At 41.1% G+C, this 14,885-nt stretch overlaps 1 protein-coding gene across 1 annotated transcript in view; it reads left to right on the forward strand.

Annotated features, from left to right (window-relative positions):
• Positions 1 to 14,885, forward strand: part of LOC126252476 (diuretic hormone receptor-like) — a 1,022,674-nt gene that overhangs the window by 653,349 nt on the left and 354,440 nt on the right. Inside the window, exon 4 of the mRNA XM_049953370.1 lies at positions 7,562 to 8,501. Within this exon, the coding sequence (XP_049809327.1) occupies positions 8,234 to 8,501 (268 nt within the window). The 5' untranslated portion in view covers positions 7,562 to 8,233. The remainder of the gene's footprint in view (positions 1 to 7,561; positions 8,502 to 14,885) is intronic.

Consider the following 14,885-nt stretch of genomic DNA (forward strand, 5'->3'; position numbering starts at 1 on the left):
TCTTTGAAAAAGCTATTTGCTCTTTGATTTTTGATCTTTATCATATTTGTGAAAATGCTTCTATTGGTTGATAAGTGGTGCATGACACGATTGTAAGTAATGAATACAATTCTTGTTTAATCCTCAATTCCGCACTATTTGTTACATAAAGTGCACGTTGTATAATGTGTAGCTACTTCAGTAGCACAATGCATTGATGCGCGCTTTTGCCCACGCCCCTTTGTAAGCACTGCTCAGCGAAGATGCTATGCATACCGAAGCATCGTTTGTTGCGATGTCTTGAGAGGGGGCAGAGAGGGGCGCACATCGCGAGCTATGTTACCCAGCCAGGCAAACACATGAGTACAGCTGATGTTATCGCACATACACTAGCTACTTACTGACCAACACTCATCATAACAAAGCTACTGCCAAGTGAGGGCGGCCGTGGGTATCAACTAGTTCTACATAAAATTTTTGGACCTGTTTTGAACAAAGGGTGCAATGTAGCAGTTTTGGTAAATCTACACCATCTAATCATCAATTTAAATCAAGGACCTGAAGTATTTTGTGGACTCACTGCCACGTCAGATGATTTCAGTATGAAGGCAGCAGGCAATGTTAAACGGTGTTAGCGTAATGGCTCCTGGTGGTGAGTAATTTTTTGCGCAGTATGGTCTAGCCGTCCTCCTTGGTTTGCAACTGAAAGACTGCCTGTGCATTTCATTATAAGCCATGGTTTTATGATTTAAGGATCATGGCCGTATGTGACAATGCAATATGTTCAACAAAAGCGAATGACATGGCATAGTTGCTAAGGCACGGCAGCTGCACTGAGGAATATCTGGTGCATATTCTTGTCCGACAATCGTAATGCAGGTTCTCCTCCATTTATCCCCCCACCCCACCAGCTCCCAGTCCATTAAGGTGAAAATATAATAATTTCTTTGGTATATACAGACGATATCCTTCCAAATCCTTGTGTTATCGCAGCTTATCTTGAGTCTAAAATTACTCCATCGTCACGGGACTTAAAACCTTAATCTCCTTCAGTACATAATATATGTTTACGTATTAGTCTGTGTTGGAGATAACGGAACAAATACGTAGTTTTACTTCATTAACCGTCATGGATCACACACATCCTTACACGTGGATTTTATGCGCATTTTCGGATATGAAAAGAAGATTAATAGAGAGTAACAGATTAAAACAGATGAACAAGTAGACTAAAAAGCACTGCTATTTTTAATGTCTGACTCAAAAAGAAATTAATGTTTTTTTCCGTCAAGGGAATAAATTTTACACTACGGTTTACAATGGCGACGATCGAGTGCCTGTCGTTAAAGCATACGTAAAAGATCCTTATCACGCTGGCATGAGCCTCTGTAGATAGACATTCGATAAAAGGATAACAAACAACTTACAATAATTGTGCTGTTAATCTGGTTGACAGTAGATATAATCTAATCATGTAATCAAAAAGCAGTCCGTACCTTCACAGTTTGCTTCTAAAGACGAAAGCTTGCTAATTCTAGTCTTTCCGGTTTGAGAGTGTTTCACTTACAGCGTTTTCGAATGTAAAGTACGAAATAATAAGCGAATGAAATATTTATGTAGGTATGTAGATGTATCAACGTTACTCTTTCTGCAGGGTCATGAACATAGCTATATTCCATAGTTACTGCAACGAGTTATAATTTTTTCAAAGTAATATTTTTTTCTAACATGTAGCTGGAGTTTAAACTAATTATGCACGAATAAATTTTAATCAAATATCAGTTGAGTTTGATTAAGAAGCTAGAAACGTTCGAAGTTCTGGATGTGGATTCTATACATAATTGACTGTGTGCAAATGGATATTCTGGTTGTGAAATGTTCATTTACTGAGATTTTTCCTGAACGTACGCCTGCGGACGAGATGTGATGCTGCTTGTGTCACAAAGCAATGGTTAGGACGCATTGGGACTGGGGAATGGCCCTCTCGGTCCCCCAGTGTAGCACCAGTAAGTGCTGTTTTTCATTTTGAAATATTTAAAGAGCCGTTGTTATGTTATGGGACGCAGGACATCGATGAAGCTTGTTGCTCGAGACATCAACAACTTTACACCATGCTCGCAGGGAGTTTAGAAGACGCACTGCACTTTTTATACAGGACTAGAGGCACTCGTTTGAACATTTCCCTTAAATGATCATTCCACCACCATAGAACAGTTTAGGTGAACATTGACTGAAGTAAATTGCTGCTAATAAAATGGCTCTGAGCACTATGGGACTTAACTTCTGAGGTCTTCAGTCCCCTAGAACTTAGAACTACTGAAACCTAACTAACCTAAGGACATCACAAACATCCATGTCTGAGGCAGGATTCGAACCTGCGAGCGTAGCGGTCGCGCGGTTCCAGACTGTAGCGTCTAGAACCGTTCGGGCACCCTAGCCGGCTGTTGCTAATAGCATGCCAATTGTGAATAAGTGACTCCTGAAGGCATGCCCAGGAAAAATGAAAAGGAAAGAAGTTCTTTCGAGCCATCAATGGCTGATCAAGGTGTGCTGTATTAAAATTATGGTTCTTTTGAAAAATGTTATCAAATAAAGACTTCAAAGTCGTAACCATTATGTAGCCGCTTAAATAAGTAAGATAAGGACTAACTACGAGCTGGTTGAAAACCAGAGTGGAGATCCATTCCAACCTTGAAGCTGAGCTGTAAAATCAGTTATACCCAAGTCTAAAAAGCAGTGTTCTACGTGAATCTCAAAAGTCCTCGTTGCTCTCAGTGAAAATCAATTCCATTGCTGTGCAAGCGGCTCTGTAAGATGCACATCTGTGCCGTGAATATTCTCCTAGAAGCTTGCCTCACCGTAAGAAGTCCCGAGCAGAAGCTAGGAATAGAACAGCTTCCAAAGACATTTATGATCAATCAGATTCCCTTATCGGGCACAATGGCCGAAATTATCACATAGGGCAGCCGTAAAAACCCTTGCACAACGTGCCCACAATAAACCCAGCACTACACAGACAATCCATACAATTCAAGCAGATAATTTCGGTCTGCTTCCCGTGAAATGCAGCCAATGCATTTTGAAGTATCTAGTGCTCGTAGGGACCATGCTTCCAGACCCCTAAGGTGTGGCAACGAGGTAACCATAAAATCAATTATGAAACCACGACGTCGTGATGTCATCTGCAGTGCAGGAAGTCTTGAACCTACACAGAACCACCTTCCTGTCTTTACTTTCGAAGTTGCATTCTTCGCTTCTCCATTGGACATATGCATTTGTAGCTGACCTGAAGATTATTAAATGGAAGCTTCAGTGACGCGGTGGATCGTTTTGCTTTTATGACCAGTAATGTGATCACCCGTTCCTAGGTGCCGTCCCGTTAACACAAAACCCATTGTGGGAACAACTAGACAGTGATTTATCGGCAGTCAGCATACAGATTTTTTTTTTTACACAGAACGTACATGTCATTGAGGTTACCCGACTTTACTTACAAGTGCTGATATACAGATACAGGTCAGAGACCCCGTTTAGCGATCACCACATCCTCCCTACTCTGGACCACTTCCAGCGCTATGAGCAGCTGGACAAGCCTGGTGAGGTGTTTTCCATCGGCACTGACAAGGTTGGCTGTGAAAGGGACTCTGTGTCTGACTTCTTTCGGCTGCTGCTCTCATACCTTCTTCTACACGTTCTGCTGTCGGAGGACGATGTCACTGTCTGTGATCCTCGTCAATCTTCCATCTGGGAGTTTGCCATGGTAGAATTTTGCAAGAGCATAACATACTTTTTGCCTCGCGGATTACAGAAACATTCTTCTGGTTGCTCAAGGAGTTTGAATTTTCTCGTCAAGTGTGTTACAAATGGTGTCTGTGGTCGTGTTTGCAATGCGGTGAATCTCTCCCCCGAGAGGATTCGTGATGGGCAGAGCTCTTCGTCCTCATCTTGGACGATTGACATTGAGACGGGGGTACCTTCAGTATTCACGAGTACCTTCTGCAGCCCTTCCTCGACCATGTTGGAGCGTCCAAACACTTTTCTATGACTTATTTTCATTCAACGTATCCTCCTCTCCCGCCTTACATACCACTAAGCCGCAAGCCTAGCTATGACCTTTTACATTATGCTATGTTATGCGAGATGTTGGTGGGCCTTATTAGCAGAGATGCCTGACCAAAGTTCTGCTATCTCTTTATTGGCTACGCGGAATGTTAGGTCATTATCACTGTATATGGTGTGTGGAATGCTATGTCTACCAATATATCTTCGTAATCTCAACAGATGTCCATTCGTTGTGGCGTTGTGGACTAGCTGTAGATGAAAGGCTCTAGTCACAAGATACAAATTTATATCAAAATCATCGTGTCGGCTGTCTCTCGGTCACTACTCAGACTGCGACGAGAATACAGATCGAAAAATACTCACTGGAGTTCAAGGCATCGATCCCTTCTCACTGACAGATGTGTATGAGAGCTGCAGACCGTTTTAAGGGAGAGTAATAGCAGTGTAGCACAACGTAGGTGCTCCGATGAATCTATTTGGTGATATTAAGAGGCGCCTGACTGCATTAGCGCTGGGTAGGCCGTTGCTGAGACCACTAGCATATTGTGCGCATTAAAATCCGCAAAGGAGAGGATTGAAGGAAGATTGAAGAAAGATAAAGAGTTTAACATCCAGTCAACAGCAATGTCATTGGAAACAGAGCACAAGTGAGGACTAAGAAAGAATGAGGAATAAAATCGACCAAGCCCTTTCATAGAAATAGTCCCGGCTTCAGCCTGGTCTGGTTTAGGAAAATCACGGTACATCTAAAACTGAAAGACGGGATGCAGATTTGAACCATCGTCCTATCGAATGCGAGTTTGGTGTGCTAACCGCTGCACCGCCTCGCTAGGTACGTACATCAGTAATGTCTGGAGAAGTTGACTAATAAGTTCCATGACAACATTTTGGTCTAGAACTTCATATGGGAGTACGTAGATGAAAAGTAATGTTAATTTACGATGCACACACATAGTGTCTCAAACTACTGGGTCAAAGTGAAATAGGTGACAGTGGGTTCACAACAGATTGTATTGACAAAGGATCGAATGGTCAGAAATGCATATTTATTTTGTTGTGGACATACACAGCGTACACCACTTAACAAGAACGTAGCTCGTATTAACTGTTCAAAGCAGTGGTTATGTTTTCAACAGCCACAACACCGTTGTCTGAAGTCAGGAGGCTCCTCACGCCACCCATATGGGTGGCCACCAGCAACGCTTCTCTGGAAGGCATTATCCTAGGTCATGCAACAGGATCCTATTTACTGCCTCCCCGGTTGACTGGTCCACATCCCCTGGTGTTCCAGTTAGGTATGCCGCCACAGTCTTCAAGGACTGTACTCTTTGTTTTCCGCGAAAGGATGTGGCTTCAACAAGAAAGTGTACCAGTACACTTCGATTTTAATATCCGCGAGCTGCTGAGCAACACATTGCCTCACAGCTGGATTGGAAAGAGAAGTTATGATGCAGGGTCAGCGCGACTGCTGGATCGCACATGCCTGAACTTTTTCCTCGGGGCTACGTTGAAACGTAACCCACCGTAGAAGCAGCTGAATACCTGCTTGCTAGGATCCAAACTGCCTGTTTCCTGGTACAACACACAGCTGGGATCCTTGAGAGAGTGCAACAGAACTTCATACGCCGTTGACACGCTTGCATCGCCACAGGCAATTACTCTTAGAGTAATTACTATGAGCTACATTATTGTTATGTGGCGTACGTTACGTCTGTGGATCACACAATAAATATGAATTACGAAACATTGGTTTCCTCTTTCAACGTAATCGGGTGTGAAGACACTATCAGCTGTTCCAATTTGACCTAATAGATTTGAGACACCCTGTATACTGGTACAGTGACTGCTTGTCTACATCTAAAGCTAAATGCCCCTGACAAGTGGATGGTAGACCGTACTTGTCATTGTAACATGTACCAATGGTTTCTTGCCGTTCAGTTCGTTTTTGCAACGCAGGAATAATAATGTGCTTAAATATCTGCGTGTTCCGTGTAATTAGTCAAACCTTACCTTCGCAGTCCTAATGAGAGCGATACTTAGAGGCGCGTAGCATATTCCAAAACCAATCGCTTATTTTACTTCTTGAAACTTTGTAAGTATCGTTCGCAGGACACTTCACGTCAATCTTCATTCTTCTACCGTTGAGGTTTTTCGACATATCTGTCACGCTTATCCACGAGTCAAACAAATCTGTTGTCACTCGTGCTGTCTTTTTTAATGAACATAATAGCTACTGTTGGTGTTATATGGAGGAGACAGTATTCTAGAATGGGTTATACGACTGTTTTAAAGCAATCTGTCTTACCATAAACCGGAATCTACCAAATGATTTATTTACGACTCAAAATATGTGGTCATTCCACTTTACGTCTTGACAAATTGTTGATCTTACGTATTTTTGTGAGTTTACTAATTCTATTGGTGATTCATTGATATTGTTGCATGGGATACTTTTTTTTCGTTTCGTCTAAAATCCCCCTTGTACAATGAGTGCAATTTCCCAGTATCCCACTTGCGAACAAAAAGTCTGTCACCTGCCTTTTACTACGTGTGAGCACTTGCCATCATTCCATTGCATGTCTCTACAAACAAGACTAACCAGTGTTGCCTGTGATAGGAAAATTTATATTTTCCACGTTCAATTGACGAAGAACCAACATACGAAATGTAACGGAAGTACCAGTTCATCCCGCCGTAATATTTGCTTGTACAGGTGATCGTAAGAAGAATATTAAGGACGCTGTGGAGATAGATTCGTCTGACAAGACGAATTACATTATTAGTATTATGGCCGCCAACGGCAGAAGCATTTTGGAATCCATAGTCTTACGTCCTGGATGTCAGTGTGTGGATAAGTTCCCACTAAGCTACAAGATAGGTATTTGAAAATAGGTTTCACTGTCCGCACTGGGATATTTCCTCTCATAGAGGTCTGACTAGTGCGGCAGTGACGCCTGTGTCCTCCACAATCTTAATGTGTTACTGTTAGCGCACCTTTTGTGCATCCTCTGGATATGGATTCATAAGAGTGTATTTACTGTTGAATATATCTTTTCGCCAGGCATGTCTTGTTTTTCCAAGCTTTGTAGTAGGTTGAACTAATTGCGTATTGCTGCATTACAGGAACAACGTAAGGTCACAGACTGGCAATAAATTAAATCACAGTTCATGTCATATATTATTCGACCAAACTGGCTATCTGACCTCTCCTCCGTTACGCCCATAAAATCAACTGCAGTCCTGTCCTCTAATACCCAACTTCTTGCAGCTCCCAGACTGTGCAATAACATGGGATAACTGTTGGCTTCCGCGAGGTGTATACCATCTTCGAATCAACTAATCTATATTCTGTGCAGACTGATTTAAGTTGTTCAAAGTTGTTACTGCTATTGTTGTTTTTGTAAAATATTCCAGTTCAGTGTCTGAACTGTAAAAATTTAGTTAAAATTGTTTTTATATGTATATAAATCCATACTGTGCTCTCGAATTAGCTAAGTGTTATTGTTTCGTTTCTTTTCAGATTATGGGCAGTCATCGAGGCTTGTGGCTGTTTTCTCTGCTGCAAGAGCTGCTGAAGAGTGTTTCCTCTGTCGAAATAATTGAAGACCGTGCCTTGTAGCTTGAACAGTGACAAAATATGAACTTTTTGTCTTTGAAATCAAAATTGGTGTAAATTCATTTGCTTCAACGGTGTAAGTTATGGGACAGGTTCTGTTCACGTTTGATGAGGGACCAAACATTACTTACAGACTTCTATCCGATTGAAGGCCTACTAAAATGTAACTTAGTAGTTTGCTCTAATGGAGGAAATCTATCTGAAAACTCGCTTCAAAATTTTTATAGCAATTAACATAACTCAAAGACTTTTTTCCGAATTCAAGCGGATTATACCACGAAGAAGGAACAGTAACCCTAATTTTCCGAAGAGTTTTCCCATTTTACACGAAAATGAAGAAGAAATATCTGTGACAAAATGAATCACAGGCAATCTGTTGATGTTTCAGTTTGGTGTTCAGATTTACGTGGAACTAGTACCTGAATAATTTCCCTTAAGTAGTTTAAAAAGGGACCGCAGTGGTTAGGTGACGGCTGTAAAGCAGACTATGAGCGACGTCTCCCAAGACTTGGCCTTTCACTGTGCCGTGCAGAGCGCCAGAGGCAGATGGGAACGTAGCTGAGCGAGTCCACCACGATGGAGATGGACGCCGAAGTGCAGGCGCTGCTGAATGCGACAAGGTGGGATGCGGAAGAGTTGCGCTGCTACCTGGGGGCGGCGGAGGTGGCTGCGGGGGGTGCCGTTGGAGGCAGCGGAGGCGGTACTGGGGGCGGTCTCGGAGGAGGGGGCGGCGTGTGCCCGCATTCCTGGGACCGGCTGCTGTGTTGGCCACCAACCAAGGCCAACACTGCCGCCGTCCTGCCGTGCTTCGCCGAACTCAATGGCATCCCCTACGACACGTCTCGTAAGTACCAACTAACAAAACGTTTGATAGACTTCACACACTTCATATCATTAGCCACAACAAAGAGCGTAAGTGGAGAACATATTTAGTGTGAACTCTGATCTTTCTCAGGAGAACAAAAAAGCAATATATCTCTGTTTGAACATAAGTGATATGAGCCCAGAAAGCTCAGATGGTATTCTGATACTATAGAATTATGCTGCACAACGCAACTGCCCGAAAACTAATGAGACAAATTAAAAAAATAAATGCTCAATTAAGAACGTAAGTGCCATACCAGGAAACTCACTGGTTATGACTGCCAACTAGAAAGTTTTTGAAGTTAATTCTTGCAAAGAAGAAAACAGCAACCGCCGACTACGAATAATGCTAATTATTTATACATATAGCACGATTGACGGTTTCTAAGCGCCGGCTTTATCTTCATACGGCTGTTCCCGTTTATACTAGGTCAGTTGTGGTTTATGTTAGCCGATATATGGTTTTTTTTTTTCAGCAACTGATGTATATAACACCAGACGAAGTATGAAAGTGAACAGCCTTCTGAAAATAAACCTGTCGGTGAGAAACGGTAGCGGTGCTGCTTATATAAATAAATAATATTATTAACAGCGGTTGTTTGCTGGTTTCTTCTTTGAAACTATTAACTTGTAATTTTATGCACAGCCACGATCTCACAAATGTCAGTTTTTGGCAAAATAAGGGGAAGCAAAGTTTTTTTCCGAATTCCATTAATACTACGGCACTACGTTGTATTTGTGATGATATAAGTATAGAAATGCAGCACTGCTTTTTAGTAGAAATGCAGTCAACAACATCCATTTCTATTATCTTTTCAGTTCTGTAGCCTCAGACAGAAGCACAGCTTAGCACAAAGACCCCGCGCCATCTGCTAATGCAATTTTGAAAGACTTTCTCGATAATTTGGCCTCTGGATTATGTGTAGGGACATGCAACATAATACGGAGAACAAAACAAAATGAAATGAAATGATCATGTGGCACTGATGGCCAGAAGTCCAGCCACGGGGGACAAGAGAGCTTGTTCCTATTGCAAAGTACTTCGACTCCTTTGTCAGCTGCTTCAATTTTTGCACAACCGTTTCAATCTCACTGAATATTCAGACGTGATGTAAGTGGATAAAAAGTGTCACTGATAAGAAAAATAATTTAGATGGTAACACTGCGGTGAATATGGTAGTTTAACAGCACAGGTTCGCCTTCAGTTTTTAACAGTTCTGAATTCATATTACTCTCAGGTAAAAAAGAGATAACATGAAGGAATAAGAGTGGATAATATGCTTCCTAGAATATCACAGCATAATATGATTCTATGACGCATACATACATCGTCCATACAATGTGGAACAAAGAAATATTCTACTCTTTTCATTTACACTGCACCATCATGTGCAAAATAATCACATTCCTGTTCTATGATATGCCATTTAGTTCACAAATTATTAGAGGCTTGAGCATGAGTAAGCTTCAGCTTATTCAATTAACATGAGAGAGAAAATTATGTGATTGACCTGAATCGTATTAGTTAAATACAGTCTTGGTTGCAATTTTAGTTTTTTATTTTTCAACGACGCGTTTCGCCTTATTTGGGCATCTTCAGGTTATCTTAATTTGGTATTTCTTAGAAGAATCCTTTAGTCAGTGTAGCCAAAGGGCATCATGGTATATATCAGGCCAACATCGCCTTCGTTAAACTCAGTAAAAACTTTTCTTGATAGACGCGAGTGACACCAAGATCTGCATAACGCGTTCCCGTTCACAGGAGCGAGTAACAGAATAATCTGATCTAATAACTTGAAGAGGCCTAAATAAGGCGAAACGCGTCGTTGAAAAATAAAAAAGTAAAATTGCAACCAAGACTGTTTTTAACCAGTACTGTTAAGCACTGGTTTGCTGTATGCCACATATAGATTGGAAGAATTTCTATGATTGACCTGAAGGGCAGTAGCATCCGTATTTGAGTTTCTTCACTACCGTGTTTTATGTCTGGTATGTTTTTTAAACAAATGACAGTTTTGCAGTCTCAATGCTTCCTATAGCCCATTCAAAAGGTAGGCTTGGTGTTGGCAGTCAGTGGCGGGCAGTCTCGTTCTCTGTCTGTCTGTCTGTCTCTCTCTCCCTCCCTCCCTCCCTCCCTCTCTCTCTCTCTCTCTCTCTCTCTCTCTCTCTCTCTCTCTCCCTCTGTAAGCGCTCTGACGTCAGAATCGGCAGCTGCGGAACGCTACGTGTTGTTCTGAATACATTGCAATGATTTCCATAATTCCCGGATGTTACCTGTTCAGTATTGTTGTTAAAAATATCGTCCTTTCTTATTTTTCATTCGTTTCGTGTATTCACTGATCCAAAACTGAAACTGAGTGGGCATCTGTAAAGTATTCAGATTCTAGTGTTAACGTCAGACAATCCTAATAGTGTTATTAAAAATATTTTGCCTTTTAGTTTCCATCATTTAGCGTCTACTGCTTCCTGAAACTTATATTCTGCAAATATCTGCGCCGTTACATTCTCCTGTTTTACTTCCGCCTGCCACCTAGATGTTAGCTGCGCAGCTAATCAAAAGATAGATTTTCACTAATTGTTTCTTTGTTACAGTTTATTTGTGTATCAGTGCTCTTTAGTTTAGTCAAAAGTGTCGTCATGGGTGACAAATGTGGACGTTGCCACAGGTTAGTCACTATGGGACAAACCTGTGAGGACTCCGGGTTTGTATTTGGCTGGAGTATGTAGAGGGAAACCAGTTATCAGATTCGGCTCTCTCATAGAGTTGTACATTATTTAGTCGAGACAAGAATATCCTGGAATAAGGAATAAAGACTCGTGCTCATCAGGCAGTATTAGAAATGACGTATTTTGAATTAGATACGATGAAGGGGGAAACGCAGTGGAAGCTGGTGATAAGTGAAAGGAGAAAATCTCAGAATTCACACTTCAGATTCCTTTTAGCAATCTGTTTGAATTGTTACCTCAAATAGGAGACGGTTTCCATCAGTCTCCCAGCGAAGCAGTGTGGACCACACTCGTAGGAACAACTCTGTTAGGTCACTTGGAAGTCAAGCAGAAAGAAAAGACTGCTGCAATCTGGCAGTCACAGGAGGGGTGCACGCTAAATGACACAGGAAAAACCGTATCTACATCACTAGGTCACAAGCGTTGTGAAACCTAGAGCGAAGCGTAACCAGACGACAGAGAACATACGGTCTTTCTTCAGAGATTCTGACGGGGCGGATAAAGCACGTACAGTACGTAGTGCAGGTAACAGCCTGGATAGCTACTTAGAATATAGCATTAAATGTGATCTGGAGGAAATAGGTGCAGCAACAGCACACATTTGTGTAGGCTGTGTGTAAGTCTCCCAGCGATACGACTAGCCTGGGTAGTCATAATTGTCTACAAAGAGCTGAGTTGGTTGATTTCGATTGAAAGTCTCATAACTGTGCTACTTGCTGCAGTCTGGAGATAGGGATACACAAGTCATGGCCTGCACCTGAATAAGAGGGAGAGATGAGCTGAGCACCTTGCAAGAAGTGTAAGGACGGTTGCAAGTACACAAGACCAAAACCATCTGAATACTAGAGTCGGAGGTGTACATTTTTTAACTTAGGGTCAGGTAATAGAGAGACACTCTTCAAAGAAATTAGAATACAACAGGTCCTTAATAGGCTCATATGTAATAGTTTCTAGAAAGGTACAGTTAATTTGTTTCATCAGAATGTTATGGGGCTGAAAAATAAATTCAGCTACTTAATGAATAGAAGATGAGAAAATTACTGAAGTGACAGGTGTTTTGCACCTCTCTAAACACCACCTAACCACTGGGAGAGAGGAGTTAAATATGGGGACTATAGCCCATCATCATTTTCATGTGGAATTAATATTGAAAGAGGAGGTGTTGCAACATATGTAAGAGTCAGAAATATTGAAACAAATAGCTTTTGCGGAGATCAGAGGCATGTGGTTGTGAACTGTTACTGCAGTAAGCTTATTTGGTATTTGTAAGACACCACAGATCTTTCAGTTATTTATGAGAATTCTAGATGCATTATGACCTGCCTGTCAGACAAGGAGAAACAGTAGTTCATGGAGATTTCAGTGTATATTTCTTACAAGATAGAGACAAGAAAAAGTAACTCGATGGTTATTTGTGGGTTTCAGTCTATTTGGAGTAGTCAATTTACCAACTCTTGTGCTGCAAGTAAGGAGGACCCTGATTGATAACGTATTTATAATAGTACACACGTTGAAACAATTAATGTGCACCCAATTGTCAATGAACTATATGATCGTGATGTAATTTAAATAAACAATACAGCACCTTACAGGCCTGTGGCAGATTTATACTAAGCAGTGAAATTTGTTAATGAAAACAGGACATAGTGTGTCAAGAGTACGTTAAAAGAGGTGATGTGGGATGAGATACATATAAAAAAAAAGATGCTAATGTGAAATTTAGTTCATTCTACAGTGAATTTGAGCCAGTATTTGAAAGTAGCTTACCTAAAACGTTATCCAGAGGATCCATTAAAGGCCAAGTAAGCCTTTGGTAACTAAAGACATTAAAATCTCATATAAGAAGAAGGAGGAACTTTATATGGAGGCCAGAATAACTGATGGTTTGACGTTCTTTGCATACGACAGTAAATAATGTAGTCTTTTCAGAAAGTCATTAAAATGACGAGAAGTATGCAAATCCTGACAGAAATAAGCAATTCAAATAGTGAGATTAAAACTACCCACTAAGGAAACACAATGTGAAGGGATGGAGTTTTATAGTTTGTCCTCTCTCCTACATCCCAGTCATTACAAATCGAATACTGTTTCAACTAAAATGAATGAAAGAAGAAGCCAGTGGTATGTAGCAGAAGTGACTTAAAGAAACACTGAAAGTTTTAATTTAAGATAATATGAGGGTAGTTAAAAAATCGATATTTGTGGGTATTATTCATGCGTCTTAACAATTGTTCTACTTCTTTCTATGTCTGCAGTAAATATGATGATTTGCTGATATTGTGAGGCTAGTGCGATAATGTGGAAACTCTTCTAGAACTAGGTCATTCATTAAACATTGACTTTTCATACTATGACAGTTCTTGTCCTAGACGAGGACTTAACTTTTCGTTACTGTGCCTTTTTCGTTGGTATAAGCGGTAACAGGAACCCAGATGTATTACAATGTGAGGAAACAGCAGGAAAACTTAATTAAAGTTTGAACTACGTCAGGGGCCGCTGAAACGCAAATACTACATTATTAAAATCCCTACGTGGGGCGAACCATTAGTAAAAGTCACTCCTTTCCACTTCTATTTTTACTGTCAAGTACATCATACTGCGTGTGTAAGTTAGAACAGCCACTAAAATTACAGCACATGGAAGGATAGCAGATAATGAAGTTTCACTTATTGTACGTCGACAGTAAGGTAAAAAGGAGTGCTTCATTTTTAAAATTTTAGGTGTCAGAATGCACATCTCTGTCCATACAACACCCAACTCCCGCCCCCGTCCCCACACCCCTCTTCTCACCTCAGCCAAAAAATTACAGGTACGATTTTTGAAAACTTCTGATAAAACTTGCAATGAGAAATAGTTCTTTACAAAATACTATTCTGAAATTCATGTGTTTAAAACATAAAATATTATTATCAAAACAATAAAACCACGAGATTTGACCTAAGCAATAGGTGCTACCGTGTGTCCCGTAGCACTGTCACTTTGCTCCCTAGTTCTGCTCGATACGTATCAACACAAGTCGTTAGTGAGTATGACGTCAACTGCCACCAACGCAACGTTCAAACAGTTACCGATGTGAACCAATCACAACTTCGGAAAGAAGCTGCCCTTATTTACCTCACGCAACGGCCCTGCCCATTGCATAGAATTTGTCACCATTGTCACATTCACTGGGGCCGGCGCAGAGGCAATATACAGTTGTTATGTTGCTTTTTAATGTACGTATCATTTTAAATCTCAGGTGCTGACTTGGTCCTGTAAGACACAAAAAATTTACATGGGGGATGCCGAAATGCTGTTTTGGTAGTTCCGGCCGGAATGAAGTCCCGGTAGGTACAAATTTCAATTTGTATGGTATTTGGGCGCCATACGACGTCAAAATTTTGTCTGCCAAGTTTCCACCACTGACAGAACTCTTCGTATCGACTTGAGGCAGTACAACAATGGAAACACAACCTCTCGGAGAAACTTGATTGAAGATAACGTTTCAGAGACTTGGAATACAGGGAATAACTCGTCGTGCCGGGTTTGTATAGAAATTATCAAAGTATTCTTGAAGTGTTAATTCTCCTCAGAGTCTCCACAAAATCATACTTCCATCGGCAAGGAAAACTGCAAAGTCTGTCACCGTGCAGACAGG

The sequence above is a fragment of the Schistocerca nitens genome, chromosome 4, assembly GCF_023898315.1.
Source record: "Schistocerca nitens isolate TAMUIC-IGC-003100 chromosome 4, iqSchNite1.1, whole genome shotgun sequence".
In the NCBI taxonomy this organism is placed as follows: Eukaryota; Metazoa; Arthropoda; class Insecta; order Orthoptera; family Acrididae; genus Schistocerca; species Schistocerca nitens.